The sequence below is a fragment of the Uloborus diversus genome, chromosome 4 (genome assembly GCF_026930045.1).
Source record: "Uloborus diversus isolate 005 chromosome 4, Udiv.v.3.1, whole genome shotgun sequence".
Taxonomy (NCBI): Eukaryota; Metazoa; Arthropoda; class Arachnida; order Araneae; family Uloboridae; genus Uloborus; species Uloborus diversus.
The window spans coordinates 119,413,647-119,434,437 of NC_072734.1; the positions used below are offsets into that span (position 1 = coordinate 119,413,647).

The following is a 20,791-nucleotide window of genomic DNA, read 5'->3' on the forward strand; positions in this document are numbered from 1 at the left end:
TAGGAGAGGGATGAGGCATGTCCTGATCATAGTGCTAAGGAGCTCCAGAATTAGAGGTTTTGAGGTGTCCTTTTTCAGTCACTTGTTAATTTCACAGGTTCAAAATTCAGGAACTTTTCCCATTGGTCCCATAAGAAGTTTATTCCCGTCAATGAAATTAATTAAAAAGATAGCTTTGGGATCCTTAAAATTACCCTGTAATTAAAGTCTTTTTTCCAATATTGAGACTTAAGAATTTGGTTGCAGGTGAGTGGTATTCAGGGTTACACGTTACATTATTGTAAATTATAATACAATGTCATCGTTGCAGAAGTTTAGCACTTTTTTCCGTAAAATAAACAAATAAACAAGATTATATACACAAATAAAAACGAATAAAAGAATTAGAAGATAGCTCTGTGTCTCTTGGGTTGTTTTCGGCATTGCTCGCCTAGCGAGGGGGGGGGAGGGTTTTTTAAGGGGTATTTTTCTCATTTTAGGGAGTGGGCACCCCTGGGTCCTGAGGTGCAGTGTTTACGTTATTACCGTTGAACCTTCTTCTAGTTCGATGGTTTTTCTCTCATTGTATTAATTGAAAGTACTCAATAAAAATGTTTACATTGGTCCTCCATTGCCCAGTTCCTTTGAACTGTGGAGTGGAAACGAAATACTTCATTTTGAGTTGGTTTGATTGGGGATTTTTTTTCTAGCTGTTGGATTAGTAACAACTCTCTAAATAATTTGTCACATTTCAGGCTGCCATGACTGCAACATCAAGCTGAACCTTCTGTATAAAATCTGACACACTCAAGTGTTTTAATATGACTTTTTTTTTCTCAATTTCAAAAATTTGCTACAAGCTTACATCACTTCAAAATGTCAGTCTTTTGAAAGGTGGTATTTTAGAGATATCTTTAAAATCCTGATCAATATCCCATATCATCACTAAATGTCTGACATGCTCGAAAAAAAAATCTATTTTCTTCCCTGCCCGATCGCTTCCCCGCCATGTAAGTCGGCTGATGAGCATACCTTTGGTATCAGAAATACATTGGGGCATCTAAACTATCAATATCTGACAGCCTCAAGTATTTCCATGTAATTTTTTTTTTTTACATTTTTGAAAATCTGTAGATGCTTTCCACTAAAAGGGGAACATTTTCATTTTATTAATTTTATAATCAAAACTATCAAACCTAATAAGTCCCCAAGACACTCAAGTAAATCCACATTATACATCATTTCCTGTTGAAAAAAACTTTCTAAAATAAAAATTGAAAATTTCAGTTAAAAATTCTTTTTGAAATCAAGACGACAGTTCCAAAATTGAGTCTAAAATGAAATATGAATCAAGCCACTCCGGCCCATATTTTTTCCTGCATCCGCTGTAATAAGAGGCAGCTGTACTCCAACCCTTCTGCTGTTTTGGAGCGACTAAAAATGCAGGGGTTCATGGACTTAGTCAAGACGTTGCCAAGTAGGATAAGTAACACGCATATAATGTCAAACAATAGCTAGCCACTATATCCCCCCTCCCCTAAAGTGTAATTGACTGCGAGGCATTTCATATCTCGGTGAATATTGGCTCTGCTGTCTTTTTTTTCCTTTCTTTTTTGTGTGTTCAAGTTGTTTTTTGAAATATAGGGGACCATTTAAAAAAATAGATTTCAAAAGTTTTCATTTATAACTCTTAACTCTGTATCTCATTTTGACCATTTTTACAACTGGAAGTTTTCATCTAGGACTAACGGTTACAAAAATAGAGGGGTTTTTTTGCAGGTTAGATGGGGACATGCTGTATATCCCACTAAAGAGTAATTACTATGCATGCTAAATTGTCTTTTTAGAGATGTAACTGTAGGTTAATATTATGTACTTGTATACGTATTAATGTAAATAAAATACTTTTACATATATTTTAGTTTTTTTTTTTTTTTTGCTTTAAAAAGTGTGTTTCATTTTTTAAATGACAGTCAAAGTCAAAGTTTTAACATTTAATCACCTAAATTCCAAACTCGTTTTTACTTGAACAAACATAAGAACACATAAAACATTGTTTGAAAGCTATTTATGATGTTTTAGTTCACATTACAAAATTTAAACTTGGTAAATTTGATACAAATCTCTAATCCATCTCTCCTTGCACGTAGGTTTTATGAAAGCTGTCCAACTTGGGTGTTTCTGCATACCTATTCTTCTTATCTCTTTCACCAGCTAAATATTGACGAGTGCGCTCTTTTTCCATAGCAAGAATTCTAGCTTTCTGTAAAAAAAAAAAAAGCACATCAACTATTGATCATTTAAAAATTCATTAAACAACATATTAAAAAAAAAAATATTTGAAAATCCATTTTATACAATCTAAAAACTTCCAAAATTTAATCAATATTCTAAGAACAAATACTTTCCCAATAATCTTCATTAACAAATTGCAAATTTAAAAAAAATAATACTAGAATGGCCAGATCAGTCATTTTAAGCAGAAATAATTTAAAAGGTGCTTAATTTTTTTGGTTTTGACTAAACCGTTTGATATTTTTAGGCTTTGCCAAAATATTGATGTACATCTTCTACAAAAAAATTCATCCATTTATCTTATTTTGTTTCTATACAAATTTCAATTATATGTAGAATGTCCAACGGTGGTCAAAATGACTGTCTTTCACTTTTGTTTAAATTTTTATTGGATTATTTCCATGCGAAAGACAGGAAGAAATACGATTTTAAGTGTGTGATTAGTCACACCTTTTTAAATATTCACTTGCAGAATTCTTTTTCTTTTCTTTCCCATGGCATGTCATTTCTTTACTGGATTTGAACTGAGCGCACATGAAAGATGTTTCAAAAATATTCTCAATTTGTTTTAGCTGTATGTTCTAAGTTAAACAGTATAAGTTATATCAGAGCTAACCTAAACGATGTTCTTGGTCAGGGTTCATACACTTTTGGTTAAAAAAAGTTCCCTGACTTTTCCAGGTTGTTTTTTAGAAAATTCCAGGTTACTCGCTTCATTCAAAATTTAAGTTTAAATAGTAATATTTTCAAAATAATTAAAATTGTTTAAAGTAGCAATGCAGAAGAACTGAAACTTCTCCCCTTAGATTAAAAAAAAAAAAAAACCTTGGATTTTTTTTCCCCCTTTGTTTTGTCTGTCAAAATTTTAAGTTTTTTTTAAACATTTTGTTCAAAATTGTTTTAATTTGTTTACTATTTGTTGAAAACAGAGTACTTTCAACTTATTTTAGCGTTTCTTTGATGTCTCGCGTAATATTATAGCATTTTGCTGTAGTCCTGCAGCAACCTTTTAGCATCCGCTTTTAGTTTACAATACTTCTTACTATTTTCTTATTAGTAGGTTACACAAAACATATTGAGCAAAATGCAAAGCTAAATTTCAGTACAGTAGAACCTCTCAATAAGGGACACTAAGGGGACCAGACATTTTGTCCCTTAAGTAGAGGTGTCCTTTATTCGGAGGTGGATGAATTGATGCATGCCGTGTACTTAGTAGTATAATATCACAATAAACATTTACTATTAACACTTATGATTAAATGCTGAAAATGTTTCATACATGCTAAATAAAATTCAATTACTCAGGTTTCTAAGTTTATATTATTTTATTAATTAAAATTTAATCAAAAATTCTGTAAAGGCAAAGTTTTGTTGCACACAGAAATAATTTTGAAGCAATTCATTAAATATATTTGCTTTATGTTATGCAATTTACTATGTAATACTAAGTGAATTACAATGAATGTTAAAATTTTAAGTTTTATATACAAAGCTAATTAGTTGCTGTGCATTCTCCGTCCACCTTCAACCGACTTGAATAAATGGTTAAGAGGGCAAATCATGCAGGCTAATTCCAGCAAGTTTTTTTTACAACACATAACTTGTTTCCTTCTCATATGTTTATGTCAAACTTACCTCAATTAATTTTTAGAGGAAAAGTGAATCTTGAATTCCAGTAAATTCACTATTTCTTATGCGCTAATAAATTATTTTTTTGAATTTTTTGGCTTTGTGACTGTCCCTTAAACAGAGTGTCCCTTAATTAGAGGTAAATACATGGAAGACCCTATTCAAAGGGACTGGGACCAGAAAAAATGTCCCTTAAATAGAGGTGTCCCTTATTCGGAGGTGTCCCTTAATAGAGGTTCTACTGTATAAATATGATTAACTTGTTGCATCAATCGTCATACCATGTAATGCATAGTAACAAAAATCAACATCCGTCGATCTTTAGGCCAATGCCAATAATCTTTTTTTTTTTTCACATATTAAAGGACGCTTACATTAAAATTTCAAATTTTCTTTTCCAGAAAGTAATAGTTAATTTTCAAAAATTCATAACGTTTTGCACATTTAATGTTATTTTCAACAGTACACATTGATATAAACATCCAATTCTGTTTCTGGAAGTTTAAGTCTATTTCCATTGTGCAAACGATCAAAAATGGCGACAAAGTGAAGAATTTAAAATAATAAGTAGATTTTTGGATTTGTAGTATAAAGTAGTAATAAATGATTAATAATCCTTAAAAAACTACAGTAAAAGCAAAATAGTCAGTATTTAGCACATAAGAGTCTAAATCCTTTAAAACAAAAAAATGTTATGAAGATTAAATTTTGCACTTTTCCAGAAAATAATTACAAATAATCCGGAAAAAAAGGCACAATTTGTGTTGTTTTCAATAGTTTGCATTGCAATTAACATCCAATGCCGTTTTCGGGAAGTTAGGCACTTAAAAAGTCTTGTGTACTTCCATCTTAGGAATGGCCAAATATGGCGGCTATGACCAAAAATAAGAAATAACTTTTTTAATTTGTCGCATGAAGACAATTAAAAAATAATTCTTCACGAAACTACAATTCATTGAAAAGTTTTTATCATATTTGCGTCCGAGGCAGTGAGGATAAGATTAAGTTTTAAGAACAAAATTTTTCATTTCTCAAGAAAATTATTTTAAATAATAATAATAATACAAAAACAATTTGCAGACCATTTTTTGTTATTTTCATCAGTTTTCAATGAAAGAAAACATCCAATTCTGCTTTGTTTTTAGAAACTTATGCATTTTAGGATCGTATCTACTTCCATCTTGTGAATGACCAGAGATGGCGACTACTTTTCACACATAGCTGAAATGATTTTCCGATCAAAAAAGAAAAAAAAACGATTTTCCCCGATCGACCCTCCCATCTACAGGTTGTGCTTCCGAAGCAGTAAATTGTTTTCTCAACTGTTGAGTTTGTGCATAATTCCTGTTCACCTGATTTTTTTTCCTTGGGAACTACTGAGAGCCAAAAATAGCGGCTGCTGAAGATTTTTTGGGTCGCCACTTTTTTCATTGCTTCAAAATTGTTACAATTTTTTTCTAAATACATCGATAAAAATGAAGATTAGATCTCATAAAACAATATGCCCTGGGAAAAAATTGGGAAAAGAAAAATTTTGGGGACACATTTGGAAAATTCCCTGACATTTTTGACTATGTCATTTTCCCTGATAATTCCAGGTTTTCCCGGAGCGTACGAACCCTGAAACGAACAGAATGTTGTGGCAACCCATCTAAAACTTTAGGCAGTATAAAGAAATGCGTTTCCCTCACTGACTCCATGTAAGAAAAACTTCGCTCTTTTGGCGCATTGTTCGTTGTGAAAAAAAAACGTTCATTTTTCGATTGTAGTTTCGATTGAAGTGCCAGCGTCGGTTTAGATAAAAATTTATAATATTCTTCGTGAAATCACAATAAAAACGAAGACTAGATCTCATGGTACTTAATTCCTTGGGAAAAAAATGGAAAAAAAAATTTTTGGAGGACAAAATTTGAAAACTCCGACTTTTCCCTGACATTTTTGACAGTGTCATTTTCCCTGACAATTCCCGGTTTTCCCGGAGCGTACGAACCCTGTTGGTTATATACATTGTTGTACTATACAGTAAACTCTCAATTACCCGAGTCCTTTCACACTTTCAGAAAAACTTTCTTTTTATTCGATGATTAACTGCGTGTAAATAAATGCACACATTTTAACGTAACACGCTGAAAATCTATTTTTAGACATTTCTACCTTTTTCTTCCCCTCTCTTCCAATGACACAGAAATTTGACTGGTTGAAACCTGATTTTGAAATTATGCTACTTTACTTATTTTTAGATCAACCCCACTTACTTAATTTTGAACCTACACTACTTATGTGCATAAGAAAATGACTGGAGCAGTTTTTAAAAATTTCTCAACCTATCCCCAGTGCCTTTTTTTTGGTCCAACTGAGTTTCTTTGCTTGTGTGTTTCTGTAATACGTTTCCAATAACAAGTAATCCTTTTTTTAGCTATTTGCATGCATTTTTTATGCACACTGTTATTTTTTTCCTTTGTTCAAATATATGCTAGTGTTATTAATACTGCATAAGCTACACGTATGCTTGCATTTGTTTTTACCTAGTTTGCGGATTATCTGTGGTTTCCGTGCCACTGATAATCTGGAGTTTTTTGTATTTACAGTTTCTTTTAAAGAATGGTCATTTTGATCATTTCCGCCCATTCTAGGTATATCGGCCTTCCAAGTGTTAACAATATTGAAAATTATGGACCTACTCAGTGCGCTCCAAATATGAGACATACTTGCCAGCTCTGTCAAAAAACTAACCAACAGAATAATGATTAAATTCACTGTTTAGTTATTTTTTTAAAACCACTTGGTCTTTTTAATGTTGTTTATACATTATAATTTTGGATATATAACATGAAAGAAAACTAAATTGTGAGCTAATTTGGAAAAAAAAAAACAATAAAATGCTTAAGTTAACATTTCTGTTTGCATCTTTCGAGAACTGCCCTGCAGTTAATGCCGGTAGTTGGGGCAATCCTAACCTGGCAGCATTCTTAAGGCTAAACAGATCCTAATTACAGCATTACATTGCTGCCAGATTCGGTTTGCCCCAACTATAGTTACAATTTCAATGAATCCCAAGAATGAAGAAGTGTGTTGCCTCATTAAAACTGTTCAATCTGTTACCATCAATGAAACACTTGAACTTTACAATGTTTTGCAGATGTAACTTCTGCAATAATAAGAGGTGTTTGCATTTTTGTGAAAAGAATGCACTTTTAAATTTATTAGTCAATTATTTGATAAAACTAATGCAATAGAACATACAATATATACAGTGAAGCATCGTTTATACGTTTTTGAAGGGACTGTATGAAAAGAGCGTATAAATGAAAAAAACGTATAATAGATACAGGTTAATGTGTATTAGTCTCTGAAGGGACTAACTTTAAAAAACGTATAATTGATAAAAACGTGTAAAAGACAAACATATAAACGATGCTTCACTGTGGGTTGCAATAATCAACTGTGAATGTCAAATTTACCATTGACCCAAACAACAAGAGGTGGATTTAATCGCATGACTCCATTAAAGGAATGAAATTTAAAACAAAACTATATTATGATGACCAAGCAGCTGTTGTTTAAAACACTAGGCAAAAAAGACAAAATAATTGATATAAAAAAGGCACATTTTAATTGAGCTTTACATTTATAACTAAATAAATACTTGCCGATTTTTCATTCCAGACACATTCATAATAATCTTCATAGACGTCTCTGCATTGTTTTATCAGTCCTTTTTTGCCGTATACGTCCTGGCAATCCATAACATTTAGTTCCATATCTCGACACCTAGGAATGTGTTGAACGTTTCCAAATTGACCATTTATATCCATGAATGGTGAACGAGTAACGGAATAAAAGGGGTGCACTCCAGTCATTTTGCTGACAAAAAAATAAAAATTAAGGTTTATATTTATTAGACATAGAATAAGTAAAGCAAATATAAATACAAAAGTGGCAACAAACATGAGGCTCTGGGCCCAGCTAAATTGGTTTGAGTCAAACTAATATTAAGAACTATCTTTAAACTAGTCTCCACATTAGGGCTGAGCGATGCATTGCAAAACACTGGTGTGCATCCTACATCATTATACAGTTGAACCCTGATTTATGGAACCTCTATTTAACGAATTTCACAACTTAACAAATTTTTCTTTTCCCCAACTAAAATGAAGGCCAAAACCCCTATTTCATGAACAATAAACGCCGAATTAACAAATTGTTTTACAGCCAAAATTTTTTTTTTTGTTAATTTGCGTTAGAAAACATTGGATTGCTTTCCTAACGTTATATATCCATATTGTCCGAAATAGAAAAAGACTTTCCTTGGAATCAATCAGTAATTTTTGATGGGCGAGGGGGCAACCAACGAACATTGATGTTGATGCAGAAAAGCGATAGTGAAACTCCGATTAAAACTGTTACTTTTTCAAGTGCTTTATGCATTATATGGCCTAAAAACTGTAAAAACATATCTCATGCAGCAGGCTGCAAATGACACAGTATTTTCTTTTCTCCATAAAGTCAAAAGAGAACTATTTCGAGTCAAGTATCAAGGAAATTGTCAATCATCAAACATCATTACTTAGTGTTAGTAGTTTAAAATTTCAAATTAACTAGTGTGTAATACGTTGTGAAATGCTGAATAAAAAGTTCCTAATTCAGTTTCACTTTCTAATTATGGATATTTTTGCGCAGTTGCTTATTAGGGGTTTTAAATAAGGTAAATAGGGTCCGACTGTATGAAATACTTTCTGCATAAATATGAAAGTGTACATGGGAATTATGTAAATCATGCGTCAATATCTATAACACAAAATAATCAAATGAATATCATACAAAACAGAAAGCAATATGGAAAAAATGTCAGTTGTGAGTGAAATATTTTTTTCTTGTTTACTCTTCCCTGGCGACATAAGTTTCATCTTTCCCAACCAATCAAGTTTTTAGCTTTATTCTTACGAATTTTCTTGAATTTAGTAGCTGCTTTCTATTAAAATTATCAAAATGATAACAAAAAATTTAGCAATCAGAATTCCTTCTATGTAAAATGTTGAAAATGTGTTGGACGTAAAAAAAATTTTACGTTCGACACCTAGATTTTAGTAAAAAATATTCACTTGTTATAAAATGAAAATAGGTTACATCAAAGAGATTGAAATTCTTACTTCGTACCCAAAAATACATGCATGTAGCTTTAAAATTATTGGCTCAGCATAATTAACTGCACATTTTGGTGTCGGACGTAAAACACTTAATGTACCCCAGAGGAATTCTTTCACAAATCAAAATGAATTTTATTTTGACACATTTTTGCAACATCACCAGCAACACATTGTATCTTTAAATGGTTATTCATCTCAATTCATAATATTAGTTTGTATTTTTTGGAAAAAACAGAATTTCTTCGAGAGTCACCAAATATGGTTTGAAAATACTCAAGATGTTGAACTTAGTTTAACCTACTGTAACTTATTTATAACTGAAGTTATCAAATTTTAGACAGGCATTTCAAAATATACAACTCTTTACCTTTAAAATGACACCTCATTTGTTTAGAAATTTTAATTTTGAAAATTTGATCATCTGGTTGACCTTATCATGGAATTGCCCTGCTTCAATGTATCCAAGAGCATGCCATCAGTCTTCCATTTGGCTTCTGAAAGCGGGTCATTCCATGTCAAATCAACCAATCACTCAAAATGACCATATCAGATTTTCATGAAACTTTCAGGGATTATACTGTTTGACATTCTAAATTGAGATCTACTTTTAAAAAAAATCTATCTTTTTTGGTTAATGAGTTATTAATTTTTTAAATGTGTAAAAACTCATGTTTTTTTACTCATCTGTTGTACTTAAAAATGCTACAATTTTAGTTCTATGGGGTCAATATGGTTGGTTAACAGCTCATTTTAAAGAGAATTGCATGAGCTTTAATTTGACATGCAACTTGCATATTTCTCTTAAATTTTTAAAAAAATTTTTAAATTTTACAATTTAAAATTTTTTAAAGTTTGTGTCCTTTAAAAATTTTGAAAAAAATTTATGTTTTTTAATGTGTTTTAATAAATACATCCTAAAAATTTCAGAGTGGGGACATGATGGGATCAGCAGTTATAGCAAATAATGCAATGACACTTTTTTTTGTAAAATATATATATATATATATATATATATATATGTTTTTTATTAGAATTTTTTTAGATTATTTTCTTTTACTTTTTTAAAATCATATTTTTTTAAATTAATCTCTTACTTTTTAAAATTACTTTTATTTTAAATTTTCTTCCCCCCGTCAATTATATGAATGGTCTAAAAACAATATTAAAAATATCGATTTCATATATTCAACAGAAAAAGAATTAGCATTTCTGAAAACAAGTTTTGAAGAAGCCATAACAGTGAAAGGAACTCAACAGTTCCACAATTACAGACCAAAAAACAAAAGCACAGTTTTCGTTAAATATTACTCCTTTTCACACCACATAAAAGAGATAGTAAGCAAACATGATGATGCTGATGATTTGGACTTGAATGATATAGTTGGTATTGTAACATGTGTATATAATAATGAATGGTGGCTAGGTTGTGTTTTAGGAATTGAAAATGAGGAGGTTAAAGTAAGTTTTTTACAACCTCATAGACCTTCTCCATCCTTTAAGTACCCTCATATTCCTGATGTATTGGTTGTAAATAAAACGGAAATACTAACCAAAGTTGACCCTACAACACAAACTGGAAAGGTTTATAATCTCTCAGAATCTGAAAATTCAAAGGCGAGTAAAAAGCTACTTTCCAAACTGAGGAGATGAAAGACTTATCTGCCACAAGGTATTTTTATGTATCGAATTCTACTATGTGTTTATACATTTCAAAATTACATCCTCGAAGTTTCTTTGCTAGTTCTCTTTACAGAACTTCAAAGGAATAAAAGATAACCAAAATTTAAGATTTTTTTGAAATTTAAAGGTTTTTTAATTAATTGAACTATTCATAGTTTTACTACAAAATGTTTATAATATTAATAAAAAAACTCAAACATGTATATTTTGAAATAAATTTAAATTGTTAAAAATAGTTTTGTGCATTTAAAAAAGTATTCTTTATTTATTTATTGTTTTTTAAATTTTTAAACAAAAATGCTAAGTAGCACCATTGCATTGTTTGCTATAACTGCTGATCCCATCATGTCCCCACTCTGAAATTTTTAGGATAAATCAACTAAAACATATATTTTTTTCAAAATTTTTAAAGAACACTAACTTAAAAAAAATTAAATTTAAAAAATTTAAAAAAAAATTAAAAATGCAAGAGAAATATACAAGTTGCATGTCAAATTAAAGCTCATGCAATTCTTTTTAAAATAAGCTATTGACCAACTGTATTGACCCCATACAACTAAAATTGTAGCATTTTTAAGCGCAACAGATGAGTAAAAAAATGTGTTTTTTTTACAGATTTAAAAGATTAATAACTCATTAACCAAAAGAGGTTAATTTTTTTTAAAAGTAGATCTGAATTTAGAATGTCAAACAGTATAATCCCTGAAATTTTCATGAAAATCTGAGATGGTAAATTTGAAAATAATTTTTTTTGGTTGATTTGATATGGAATGACCCAAGCCAAATAATCACCTCTGTACTGAAAACAAATCGCGTAAAAGTTCTAACCCTCTTTTATTGGTACTTACAAGCAGCTCTTGTGACCCTTCATAATGCTGCCTTCTGGAACAACTATCTTTTTTTTTTTGACTGTTCTTTAACTTATTTGCATACTTCTATCTACCTCTGCAGCGAGTTGCAGTCTCTCCAATTTGGACTGGCTTCCGAAAATTTACATTTTCTTCTCTGTGCTTAACTTTTGGCAGTGAGTGACTTTTAAAGTCTCCAAAAATTCATATTTGTTTTCTGACTTTTTTAGCATAATCACACAGAGAATGAATAACAGAAAAAAGGCAGTAAAGTCACTTTTTGGAGGTTTATAAATAGTTGAAAACACAACTTTATCAGATTCAACAGTGACAATTTTCTCAAAATTCAGTTATAAAAGTAAATTTAACACATGTAAAAACATTATCAAAGTCTTGTTTTACAAAAAGAGCTACTCCTTCACCAATTTTATTCATTCTGTTAATATAATGGCAGTTGAAACCCAGAACATTAATTAATCTGTTTAATTCATCAACCTTAGATCCAATACTTCTTACATTTATGTGCAAAATAATGCGGCATTTAAATTCTCCAAGTGTGTTAGTGTTACGATTTGCGGTTTGAGTTTTCAGACTATCAATATTACAATATGCAGAGTTTATTAAGAAAAAATAAACAAAAATGGAAAACGAAAGATCAGTCAAAAAAAAAAAAAAAAAAAACTATTGAAGGTATAAGCAAAAGGGGGGATATTTCGATAATGGGGAATCTGGCGATCTTTCTTCATTGACGTCAGTTTTTGGCTCCAGCACCTGCACGAGAGGTATTTTTCTCTGCAAATCTAAACAAAGAGACTGGAATCATCTATTCAAATAGGGTTACTATAAATCAGCAGGGTTACCATAATAAAATTATTTACGCCAAAAATGAGACGACCGCGCCAGATTCCCAATTATCGAAATATCCCCGCAAAAGAAAATCAGCAGACACAACCAATGTGGGTTTTTCAAATACGAATGTGACGATCATCCACCGGCTCTGGGCACAAGGCGGTCCTAGTCAATTTATTTGTCCCCAATGAATAATGACCCTCTTAAAACTCACATAATAAGTATCATACATCAGGAAAAGTTTTTCATAGATTGAATGGACAATAAATTTATTTATTGCTTGAAACCATGGTAAAAGAAGTTGATTTTATTTGAAGGGTAACAAGTTATTTTGCACCAGATGCTACAACTATATTATTACACAAAGCAAAAAAACATAGGTTTATTAATTGCTAGTTTTACCTTTTTCTTGCTTCGTTTGTTTATCACGGAAACAGAAATAACAATTTCGATGAAAATGAATGTAAATAAACACTGAAGATGTCACGGTTTTTCCAACTCATATAACAGTTAATTCTCAGACAGTTAATAATATTTTCATAGCTCTTTTAAATTTCCAAAATAAAGCTATGCTTTCAATTTCTTTTTCTTTATACTTAAGTTAAATGAGGCGATATCGTTTGACCAAATTATAGAAAATTAAGTTAAATAATCTTTATTTCCTTTGCTGGCAATGAATATTTTTCTTGTATGTTTTCATTTTGTCTGCTGGCTGGCTGGCAGAAGTGCTGATGTAGTTGTTTATGGAGCTTTTCTGAGGCTTTGAGAGAACTTTAAAATTATATAATTTGTAAAGTTGTGTAAATATTCAGCTTTCCTTTTGTGTAAAAGTGTTGATATTTTATTGAACTTTTTGGCTTATCTCTGCCTTATATTTTACCTAAACCTTAATCATTATTCTCCAATCTGTGCTCCAAAATTATATTTGAATTCACATAAAACAAAGTAAGCGTTTTCATTCACATTTAAAATTATTTGAAGAAATTCCGATGTTCGGTAACTGGAGAATTGACCCAGTTTAAATCTTTGTGTAATTTTATATTCAAAATTCAATTTTTTTCTTCTTCCTACCCACATTTAGCCAAAGCCTTTAAATACTAAATGCCTATCAAGTTCTAGCTCAAAGTTTTGACCGGACACCCCCCCCCCCTCACATCATTAAGAAAAAAATTTTTCAATGTGCCCCCCTAAAGCTTTTTTTCTGGTTACGTCATTGCAATCGGGGCAGAATTCCAAGAAATGCGGTAGGAACTAGACAAAGATGAAGGTGGCCTTTTGTTTGATTCTAAACATTTATAATCTCACAATTTGTGTCTGCTTCAGCGATACAAAGAAACGAATGTTTTTGAAACAAAGAGAGGAAGATTTTCGTGTACTAGGAAAAATAGAGAATTATTGCAATGATTCTTTGTTTTGTGTGTTTATGACTGTGCATCTATGATACACGAAATGAGAGGGCACCTTGCGACTGCCTGTCATTTCGTGGTGCCACAGGCAATTGCCCCCCCTCCCCCCCCCCCTTTCCGTTCGACTGCCCTGGTTACCATCATCATATCAGTAAATGGTCAAGTTATTGGTCCCCATACAATTATTGGCCATTTTAACTTTGATGCCAAAAACCTAGCAACCCATTAATCAAAAGCTAGGTTTAAAAAATTTGTAACAGCAGTATATCTAATATGTGATAAACATTTTAACTTTTAACAAAATTGCACTAGGTCATTTTGTGATTTGGTACCGGAACTGAAATAGATCATTTTCTTATGAAACGTATAGACGAGCTTCTTTTCTTAAAAAATGATATTTTGAAAAAATGAAATGTAATGCTGTAAAATCCTGTAATATATAAAAGTAAATTTGAGCTGAAATTTAAAAAAAATCTTTGAATAAACAAGCAATTTTGTTGTGGCCTATATCTGTTGCAATGACTTTGAAAAATTATATAGTAAAATTGGCTCCACACAATTTTAGCGTTGATTCTATTGGAATCTCTTTGCACATTACCAAATTGACACTGAATTTGGCATCTCAATTTTTTCACCAACTTGATGTTATATAGCCTTAGATAAGAAAAAACTGTTTGATCTAAAGCTTGGAGACATATTGCCAAGTGGTCACCCATTTATAACATTAACCAGGGTCAGAGTCTCATAGGTTGTAAAACATTTTGCGATCCGACCGTGGGGGGACTTTAGGTTCAAAGCAGGTTGAAAGGGGTTGAAAGCATGTTTGACTGCAGTAAAAAAGGAAGAAAAAGATAAGGACCCTATAGTATTGGGAAGAAGAGATAGTGGAAAGAAAGAAGAAGAAAATAGGGGTGGTGATGAGGAAGTTTTAACTTTTTCACCTTGAATGCCAAAAAATTTTTGGTTGGAAAAGAAAACCATTTTTCATTTTTTCGCTTTTGAACTTCAATATTTCTTGGGGGCCCTAAAAACTTTTGAGCCCCTAGGCGGGTGCCTACATTGCCTATTTAGTAATCCGGCTCGCTTATGTATAATTGCTTACTATTTTTAGTATTTTACAACTTATTTTAAATTCAGTTGAACTGTTTCATCTAAAGTTCAGTTTACTATTTGTTATGCAATGTAATTTCATGCTTTTATTTTAAAATCTTTGTTGTAAACTTTTATGATATCAAGTGTTTTCCTTTTCAGTGAAAAAAAACTTTTTTTGTACATAAATCAAGATAATGAATTCTCAAAATATATCTCTTGAAAATGATGTCCAAGCATCTGCAGACAATTCAAGTAGGTCTCAAAAGCTGACTGGTGTCAAATGTCGAATTCCAAAGCAGAGTTCAACTGAATCTTCTAGTGTTAAACCTAAGGGTAGAAAAATGAAATCAAAGAAGGACCTAAAACTGATTGAAACTTCAGAGCAACATCCACCAGGAAGTCCCAGGGCATGGGATCATTTAAAGAAAGATACTGTGTGTGAATCTGAAATTGGTAGAGATTTACTTTCTAAACTGAATTCATCTGATAACATGCGAAAACCATGCAAACAAAACCGACGTGCTTCAGTGCCAAGTGAACCATTAGATGTAAGAAACAGTGCTTCTACTTCAAAAAATAGCTACTCTCCTTCTCCAGGATTCCAGCAGAGTGGAAAAAAGAATCCCTCCAAATATAGATCGAAAACTCCCGACTGTAAAACACCTAGCACTACATCTACGAAGCGAAATATTTCCCAAAGGAAAGGCATAAAGTTTGAACCTTATATACCACTTTTTCAAGTACAACAAGGACTGAAGAGAGGAGAATTCATTGAAGGAGCTTTAAGAATTAATCCAAGAAATTATGAAGATGCTTATGTTTCTGCTCCAGATGGTAAAATGGATATTTACATTGGAGGAATGCAGAATAGAAATAGAGCACTAAATGGTGATGTCGTTGTTGTTCAAATAAATCCAAAGCAAGAATGGAGAGTTCTGTGTGATGCCATTAAAGACTATCAAGAAAAATCGGGAGAATCTTTTTCAGAAACTATTTATAAGCCTCTTACTCCATCAACACCATGTCAAGTTCATACTCCTGAAAAATTCTTCCGATCCCGTCCTGTATCATCAAACTCATGGGATAGTAATTGCCATGAACGAATGTCTGACACTGTGGAAATTCTAGGGATTGATCGTTTGGCTAATGAGTTCAGAGGTATTTCTATAAAAGAAAAGAGTCCTCCGAAGCATAAAAATAAGCAGAAGAATAAACAGGGCAAAAATGTAAAGAAAACAGAAAATCAGAAAAGTAGTACAACTTCATTTTCTCAGGAATCATCTGATGATTATTTAGATAAAACATCTCCTGCCAGCAGTTTTGAGCAACAAAATAGTGTTCAAGCAGTTCCTATTAAAAATGATAGTCAAGCCACCAGGGAAAATTCAACAAATCAAATATCACATGTTTATCCGCCTTGTGATATGAGCGAAATAGGTACATTTCATCTTGAAGAAAATTCAGACCTACAGGTTCGTGATTCATGGAACAGCAATGAGACATCTGTTAATATAATAGTGTCTCCTGAAGAGCTCCTGAATATTGAGGGGGACTCTATTTTATGTACTGAAGAACCAGCAACTGACTATATCATGAATGATGATAGTTGCAGTGACATTGAAGGCATAGCTGTGGCCCCAGAAGATCTATCTGGCGACGAATTTACAGATTCAGCTAGTATTGATAGCTCAGAAAGTTTAAATTTAGCTCAAAAGCTGGAAGATGCAGCATTTTTGGCTTGCCAACAGGATGCTGAGAATAATAATATGGATGTTACTGTTGAGCAGAATTTAAATCAGTTCAACTCTTTGTCTGAAATAGTTTCTGTTAGCAATGCCCTTATTTCAAAAGAATTTCCAACTGAATGCAGGCTGCAGCAAAACATAATTGTTCCATCATTATCTTCAGTTGATATCAACAATGAATCAGTTGTTTGCTCTGCTGTTTCAGAAATTTCTTTTGGTAAGGATCATAAGAGTAGCTCTGATGAAAACCTTGTTTCAAACCCTGTGCCTTTAAATGACCATGTAAGTTCAAGCATTATAACAGACGAAACCAAAAAACACAAGCTAACCAGCAAGGGTAAAAGGCATCGAAAGAGGAAGAGAAAATCAAAGCCAGGTGAAGCAGTTCTTCCAGCAACAAATGGTGCCACTGAATCTGAAAATATTATCTATGATATTGAACACATAACTGTTGAAGATGTAATGAAACACCCTGAATGGCCAAAATTTGTGCAAAAAACTGGCAAAGTTGTTCATATATTACATCCTACCCACAGCCGTAAAGCTGCTGGGCATTTAAAACTTTGTCCTGACAAGAATCCAAAATGGGCCCTTTTCTCTCCAAATGATAGTCGGGTTCCTAGGATAATGGTGCCAATGTCAGACTGTCCTCAGAATTTTTACCATAGGCCTTTTGACTATGCAGACGTTCTGTTTTTATCAGAAATCACAGAGTGGAATGAAACATCAACCTTTGCTTCAGGTCGTCTGATAAAGAGTCTTGGTAATTCTGGAGACATAGAAGCAGAGACTACTGGAGTATTAATAGAAAATGGTGTGGACATCGATGATTTTCCCATTTCTGTGATGAATTGCCTTCCTGGGCCTACTTGGGAAATTCCGTCATCAGAATTCCAAAAAAGAAGAGATTTAAGAAATCAGTGTATATTTACCATTGATCCTGCCAGTGCACGTGATATGGATGATGCTGTTTCATGTAACAAGTTAGATAATGGTAATTATGAAGTTGGTGTACATATTGCTGATGTCTCATTTTTTGTGAAGGAAGACAGTGAACTAGATCAAGTTGCACGCAAACGTTCCACTAGTGTCTACTTAGTGCAGAAAGTAGTCCCTATGTTACCAAGAGTACTTTGTGATGATTTGTGCAGCTTAAGTCCTGGAAAAGATCGATTAACTTTTTCTGTCATTTGGGAGATGAATACAAGTGGCGAAGTAATCAACCAGTGGATTGGAAGAACCGTTATTAATTCATGCATAAAGCTAAGTTATGAGCATGCTCAAGATATGATTGAGAACCCGAACAGAGTTTGGAATTCTTCGGAACATCCCGAGCTTTTTGGAGAATTCACCATACAGGATGTTATGACGCGGGTAAACGAGCTTCATCTTTTAGCGAGTAAACTGCGTGAAGATAGATTTCTTAATGGCGCATTACGACTAGATAAACCACAGCTGAGTTTCACATTGAATTCTGAAACAGGCTTGCCTTCTGGATTCAATGTGTACATTCAGAAGGACAGTAACAAGTTGATTGAAGAGTTCATGCTTTTAGCTAATATGTCAATAGCAGCACAAATTTATAAGTCTTTTCCAGCAGTTGCTTTACTTCGTCGCCATCCTCCACCTGAAATAAAGCCAATGCAAGATATTGTTGCCATGTGTGAAAGTTTAGGCATTGTAATAGATTCTAGCACCAGCGGTTCCCTGCAAAACTCTATTCATCGGTATACCGGGAATGACTTTGCTGCACAAGCAAGGTTCCTGACTCTGACTAATTTAATTGCCAAACCAATGAACTGTGCACTGTACTTCTGTACTGGAGTTCTGGAAGAGCCTCGGTTATTTCATCACTATGCTCTCAACGTTCCATTATATACTCATTTCACTTCACCAATCAGGCGATATCCTGACGTGATTGTACATCGTCTTCTGGCTGCCGCTCTTAAGTTTGACGCACATCCTAACCTCTGTCCTCAAGAAGTTCAGAAATGGGCTTCACATTGCAATGACAAAAAGCTCAATGCCAAAAAGGTCAGTGAGGCTAGTGGGGAACTCTTTTTAGCTGCTTTTATCCGCGATATAGGCTCAGTGGAGGCCAAAGGTATGGTCATGGGTGTAATGGATCATTCTTTTGATTGTCTTATTCTAGAGATGGGTCTTATCAAAAGAGTTTACTGTGATAAATTACCTTTAGTGAGGAAAGATTTCAAACGAGCTCAAGGAGTGTCCACATTAAACTTATACTGGAAAGATGATTCTAAAGAGAGCGTGAGACAAACTATTGTAATGCTTACTCTAGTGGATGTAATTTTAACTGTTGCTAAAGATTCCTTACAAATCAAAGTGACTTTACAAAAACCTATCAAAGTTTAGGTAAATAGCTCTGTGAATGATTTTTAAAATGTTTGTGTGGCATTTTAAGGTATAATGGTGTTATATTTTTTACTCTATTATATGTTGATTTTTATATTCTAAAACTTATGAATTTTATTAAATGTACCTATTATTTATCTAAATAAGGTTTTTGTATAAAGCATATATAATTTAATCATTCCTCTTTAGGCAATACCAAATAACTTAATTTTTTCCTTAAATGTAAATCAGAAAATATCGTCACTCAGTATGCGCACAGCTAGTCACAGTTGAATCTCATTAAATTGAAACTACCAGTATTCTTGCAACAAGATTTTTTTTACAATTGGGACTTTGTTGTTTGTGCAGATTTAAGTAGTACAATTTTAAATAAAAGGATAGGCAAAATTTTATGCTCAATATTTCAGTTTTGGTTTGTTCAAGTTAAGGAAGCTCAACTTTACATCTTTGTATTCACACACAAATACACAAAAATGTAACCTTTTTGAGATGTTTTGAATATTGTTGTTTTATATTTGCGGCAATGCTTTGCTTGAACTTGTTATGGGTTGTTATTTTTTGAGCTTGAAAATAAAGCTGAGCTGTGAAAAAATATATATAATATTGAAGTAACCAATTTGTTTGATTTCATTCAACTAATTGAAATATTTGTTATGACAAAATGGAACTTTACTCATGCTATCATTACTATTTTATTTTATTTATTTATTTATTTATTTTATTTTATTTTATTTTATTTGTTTTGTCCATTATTATTCACAAATGCTACATACTTGATTATCTATTGTAAAAGATTATTTAAAAAGTGCTCCTATTTAGTTTCAGAGAAACAGTTGTGTTTAACATTTTGTATGTCTTATTTTTTTATTGGTGTAATAGCTTGTACATTGAAAAAAAAAAAAAAAAGAAAATAGTTGATCATGAATTAACTATATCTAAATAGTGGAACCTCGATTTTACATTTTCCATTTCAAACTGTATCCCGCTTCCAACTTCATTTTCTGCTGGTCCGTGGAAATTGCCATGCTCCAGTAAAGCTAAAATATTCCAGATTTTACGTTGCCTTTTTTCATGTAAGGCTTACTTTAGTGGATGTATTTTTAACTGTTGCTAAAGATTCCTTGCCAATCGAATTGGCTTTACAAAAACTTATCAAAGTTTAGGTAAATCTGCTTAACACATTTTTCTTACAGTAGATCAAAATCATATTTCTTTTATAAGACTCATGAACTTTCTTTCTTGGTTTTTTTCTAAATTTGTTTCTTAACTGTTCGGAGCAATTCTAGCTTTATTTCTGTTTTTGATGTTTTCTGTTCTTATTTGTTCTTCTGTTGTCTTTAGTTTTACTGTCTTTGTTGTAAAACATAAAAACACTAAAACTATTTTTATAGGCAAATGTAAACCAAGAAACAAATATGCAAAATATTGCTATCGTGCTATAAATAAAATCTCGCAGAAAAGTAAAAAATCAAGCAACAGCTACAGATTTCTTCCACAAACAAAGTATCAATTTTTAAACAATATGCTTAGATTTACACCCCTCCCCGATTTTAAGTTTTTATTACAGTGTGTTTTATCACTAGTCCGACAGGATACATAAAATTGTAATTCCATTGTAGTGTCTTTATATTGAGTGAATTCATAAATGACCCAGTACAAGAACAACAAAGGAATATCCAAGTTTTGATGAGCACAACCAGGTTGTTGGGTTGACCTTCTCCCTGAACCCTTGGTTTTAAGCTATA

The 20,791-nt window shown here is 32.2% G+C and overlaps 2 protein-coding genes across 2 annotated transcripts; one reads left to right on the top strand and one right to left on the bottom strand.

Moving 5' to 3' along the window:
- Positions 1-1,958: 1,958 nt before the first annotated feature.
- Positions 1,959-12,932, bottom strand: LOC129221353 (uncharacterized). The gene is made up of 3 exons (XM_054855824.1): positions 12,830-12,932; positions 7,554-7,767; positions 1,959-2,242 (listed from the first exon to the last, which is right to left on the bottom strand). Exons 2-3 carry the CDS (start codon positions 7,761-7,763, stop codon positions 2,105-2,107), a joined length of 348 nt encoding a protein of 115 aa, XP_054711799.1. The 5' UTR covers positions 7,764-7,767; positions 12,830-12,932; the 3' UTR covers positions 1,959-2,104.
- Positions 12,933-15,119: 2,187 nt separating this feature from the next.
- On the top strand, positions 15,120-19,957 carry LOC129220799 (DIS3-like exonuclease 2). Its single transcript, XM_054855230.1, has one exon. The coding sequence runs from the start codon at positions 15,120-15,122 to the stop codon at positions 19,044-19,046; it is 3,927 nt and encodes a 1,308-aa protein (XP_054711205.1). The 3' UTR covers positions 19,047-19,957.
- Positions 19,958-20,791: the final 834 nt, after the last annotated feature.